The 4675-nt window shown below is 31.7% G+C and overlaps 1 protein-coding gene across 1 annotated transcript; it reads left to right on the top strand.

Moving 5' to 3' along the window:
* Positions 1 to 2665: 2665 nt before the first annotated feature.
* Positions 2666 to 3298, top strand: LOC107804702 (ethylene-responsive transcription factor 3-like). Its single transcript, XM_016628637.1, has one exon. The coding sequence runs from the start codon at positions 2666 to 2668 to the stop codon at positions 3269 to 3271; it is 606 nt and encodes a 201-aa protein (XP_016484123.1). The 3' UTR covers positions 3272 to 3298.
* The last annotated feature ends 1377 nt before the right edge of the window (positions 3299 to 4675 follow it).

Genomic DNA, 4675 nt, shown 5'->3' with positions numbered 1-4675 from the left:
TTTGTATTTCGCGTAACTTTAATAAGGTAAGAATATATAATGCAATATACAAAAGAAACCATTAAAATTGTACCTGAGATTATATTTAATATTGTTGGCGAAGAAACAGTTGCAAAATCAAGAAGAATGAAATATCGAAATACGTTTGAATTCAGAGAAGAACAAATCAAAAACATGAAGAATGAGAGAGAGACAGAGACAAGAGACAATACGGAATATACTTGGAGAGAAAGTAGTCATTTACTAAAGAAGGGCAAAATCATCTTTTTAAAATATTTTTAACAAAAACGGGTACGGATGCAAACGAAAAAACAAAGCGGGTACTAGTTAAAAAGGGGCGACCAAATAGGGTGTCCCATACTTTTTTTTTTTTTACTTGGAAAAAGCATAAGATGAAAAGAAATTACATAAAAATCTCTAACGTAATGGAACTAAAATTATATCGGGTTCGAGGATCCTAAGTAGAATATTACTCAATTTAAATTTCTAAATATTAGGAAATTTTACCTAATTAAAATAAAGAAAGTATTAATAACTAAAATTTTAGTCGACTTTAAAGTTCTAAATATTAGAAAAATAATTAAATTATAAATTTGCCTAATGTAAACTTTATTTTTAAAAGGTAAAAAAACGAACAATATTTCTAAAAAATTTCGTGCTTTTAATATAATATAGATATAAATATAAATTTACGTGACGTGTTCCACTGTTTCTATTTTATACTCATCTTTTATGCTAATTGTCCTCAAGGTCTTTATACTTTTGATTTATGTAAGAGCATAAACATTTAGTTATTTTTGCATAAGTTTATTTTACATATATATGAAAATTAAACATCGAGGACAAAATATAAGGACAAAATTAGTTATTTAGTCGTAGTTCTTTTTAGTCATTTACTTGTTGTTTGATACTTATATTAGGCACTGAATCTATATTTATATTATATTAAAAGCACGAAAATCCTTAGCAAAATGTCGTTTGCCTTTTTTACCCTCTAAAAGTAGATTTTATGTAGGACAAAATTGTAATTTAAGTTTTTTCATAATTTTTAGGAGTTTTAAATCAACTAAAATTTTGGTTTAAAATATAAAGTTCTACATTTTGAAATCGATTAAAACTTTACTATATACAAACACTTCCCTAAGAAGGTAACAAAACATTCCATGTTTATTTTTTCTAATATTAATTTTCAGAATAAGGAAATAAAGAAAAACAAATGAAAGGGAAAGAAGTAAAGGATTTGCGTTTCTTTGCGTTTTTACTCCTTTTCAAATCGATTCTTCCGCATACATGCTATAGGAATAGAATTTTAGTGAATAAAATTATATTATAGTTAAATATTTAAAATTGGAGATGATTGAGAGAAGAGCAGTACGTAGGACTTAAAAAGAGGGTTCCTTCCTCTCTTCACTCTCCGAATTTCGATCCTCACCTTTCTGGTGCCAAAGGCAATATTTATAATTTAAATCAACAAGGAAATAAATTATTCCTTTAACGTTGACAATAAATTATTAAATCTTTGAATTAATTAGTTAGCTAAAAATCTAATTCAAATCTTTTCTAAATTATGAATGGTTTTAGCAAAATGTTATTCGCTTTTTTTACTCTTTAGGACATTGAAAACAACTAAAAATATAATTACTAAGTCTTTCCTTAATAGATAGAAAGTCTAAAATTTGTGCCTTTAAATTAATTAAGATTTTACTTTATAATAATTCTTTTCTTATAACACACTATATGAATGACCAATACTCATATAAAGATTTTGAAGTCAATTAAAATATTTATTCAAAAGAAATTTTGTTTGTCGTATATTTTATTTTTCTAGCGACACAAGCATTTTTAGACCGAAACTATGGCATATTTGTCTTTAATGATTTTATTATTATTTTAAGAATAAATTCAAAAAAGAAAAATCTGCTAAATTATATTTTAAAAAGGAAATAACAATCATAACACGAAAAAATGCATGAAGTTATTCTTAAAATGTGAGTCATAATGCGAATTTTCTTTCAAAATTTAGTCTTTTGAACTCCAAAATGAATTTAACTAATACATAATAAATATGGCATTACGATGTAGAAAAAATTAAATTGAACGCCACAAACGCAAAATGAGAATTACGACTAAAAATCAACATTCAACATTTTCATGAACATATATTTTTTATTTAATCTTATTTATAACTCAAGCAAATTATTGTTTAAGTGATTTCTTAAAATTTTATACTAAGACTAGTAAATTAAATTCATAACACGTAAGATTGTTAAACGAGAACATTTTCTACTTTTTAGTATAGAAGAATCTTATTCTCATCGTAATCTTTGGTGATAGTTGTAATTTTTCATTTGGATCCATGGCATAATTCCATATCCACCAAATTAAATTATTTATAAAAATAAAAAAAATAGCAAAAAAAATCAGGCCAGGGGATGAATCCCCCCTTTCTCCATTGCCCATTTGCCCTCTTCAACATACACCCCCCTCCCCATTTCTCCGCCCCCGTGTTCCCCCAAACAGATCTCCCAATCCAAATTTAGCAAAACCTAATTTCAAAATCATCTTCTTATGGATAGCCGGCAAGAAAATTGAAAAATCCCCACAACGGCGATAATAGCTAAAGATCAAATCTTTACGCCAAAAAGTTGATTTTAATCAATCGGCGATGCGCCATCGGAAGTCAGCGGAGGTAAATAGACGAGGATCCGACCTCCTGAAACAACCCGAAGCCGACCCACCTCGTTATCGGGGCGTCCGTAAACGGCCATGGGGCCGATTTGCTGCAGAGATTAGAGATCCGATAAAAAAGACTCGAGTTTGGCTTGGCACATTCGATACAGCTGAAGATGCTGCACGCGCTTACGACGATGCTGCACGCGCTCTCCGTGGACCTAAAGCCAAAACTAATTTCCCTAATTTAGCAGCTATAACAACACAACAGGATAATAATCCTTATGGATCGAATCAATTTGAGCTTTTTCCTAATTCGAGACCGGCTTCTAGCAGCATGAGCAGCACGTTGGAATCTTCTAGTGGGCCTCGTGGATCGGGTAATAAGCTGACCCGGATGAAAATCCCTCGCCCGGTTCTTCCGCCGGAAGATTGCCGGAGCGATTGTGATTCGTCCTCGTCGGTGGTGGATGATCGTTGTGATGCAGATCAGACGTCGTCGTTTCTGCCCAAACAACCTCTGCCGTTCGATCTGAATCTGCCCCCTCCATCAGATGATGTTGATGCTGATGATTTACATGTCACCGCTTTATGTCTCTAATTACTCTTCTGTTACGATGATGTATGTTGTTGTTAATCAATTTGATGATGAAGAAAAAAAAGGAAAAGAAAAGCTTTTTTTTTTTTTTTTAAGTTTTCTTTGTTAAAGCTGCTTACTTTTTTTTTTCCTTCAAATTTTCCTCGGGAAAAAATGATGTAAAACCCAAATGGTGGATATTGAGAAACAAAAAAATGGGTTTTTTTTAGATTATGTGTAGATTAGTCTACTACTGAGTCATGATACGATCTGTATTAAGAAAGATTGTATCTGTATTTGTAATCTGTAACACAAACATTGGATCTGATCTTGAGTTATTCTCCTATCTCTTGATCTAGTTTTCTTTGCAATTTTTTTGTTTTTATTTTACCCTTTTTGTATAAAGAAAGTTGGAATTATAATAAAAAATTATACTTGCTCAGCTTCATCGAATCATTTATGAGTTCGTTACAGTTAGCACATTGGAGATTTTCCTGTATTTGTTTGGGTATGTGTGTATGTGTCATCTTTTCCATTTTCTTGACTACTACTTTTGATGCCTCAGGATTATGAGATGTGCACACAATTTTCATCATCAGTAGCGGCAAATTGCAGGGAAAATGGAGGAAGTAATAGATTAAGCAGTAAAGCAGATGAATTAGCTGTGGGAATATTTAGCAACAGAGGAAGAATAACATCATCATACATTCATACTGTATAGTTTGTGTCTTTCATATAAGTAGCTGATCCTTTTATATTAGCAGTAGAAAACTTTGTATTTGGTGAAACAAAGAAATATTGCTTCCTGAGAAAATACGCTGGTGAAGAACATGGAGGATAATAATTATAAAGCAAATCCTTCCCTCAACCCGACCCCCGAAATGAAACAAATTGTGGTAGAGAGGAAGATCTATGTGAAAAATAATAAGTGGACCAGCTCTGCAGTCTCTCTTTGTTACCTCATCTGTTGTTTTGTGATAGACCGCGCAACTGCCCAGCCACAGAATGACTCAATTTCTGAGTTCTAGCTGATTGAGTTGTGAGGTCTGCTTCCCCACATCCTTAGCTTGAATGAATTTCAGTTGGCCATATTCATCAAGCTTGATTAGCAGTGGTGATCTATCTCCAGATGGAATGCTTCATTTTGGTATTCACGTAGAGTATGGAAATCGTTCTTAAGGTGAGTCTTCATTTTTAAAGTGACATGTATTTTCAAGTATGTGTTTTTCTAAGTTAGCCTTGTAAATGTCTGTGTCCAGATATACTGTCTGATATATGGTGTTCTGAGTGGATTTTTTTCTGAATTTCAACTACTTTTGTCACTGCGGTAAAACTTAAGCATAAAAAATCTCTGAACTAATTGAAAATATATCAAGTTTCCTATGCAAAAAGATTAGCTGAAGTTATATTTCTAGAGTTGGACAAGAA

The sequence above is a fragment of the Nicotiana tabacum genome, chromosome 10 (assembly GCF_000715075.1).
Source record: "Nicotiana tabacum cultivar K326 chromosome 10, ASM71507v2, whole genome shotgun sequence".
Taxonomy (NCBI): Eukaryota; Viridiplantae; Streptophyta; class Magnoliopsida; order Solanales; family Solanaceae; genus Nicotiana; species Nicotiana tabacum.
The sequence above is the reverse complement of the archived record's forward strand: the minus strand, read 5'-3'. Positions and strand labels throughout refer to the sequence as shown.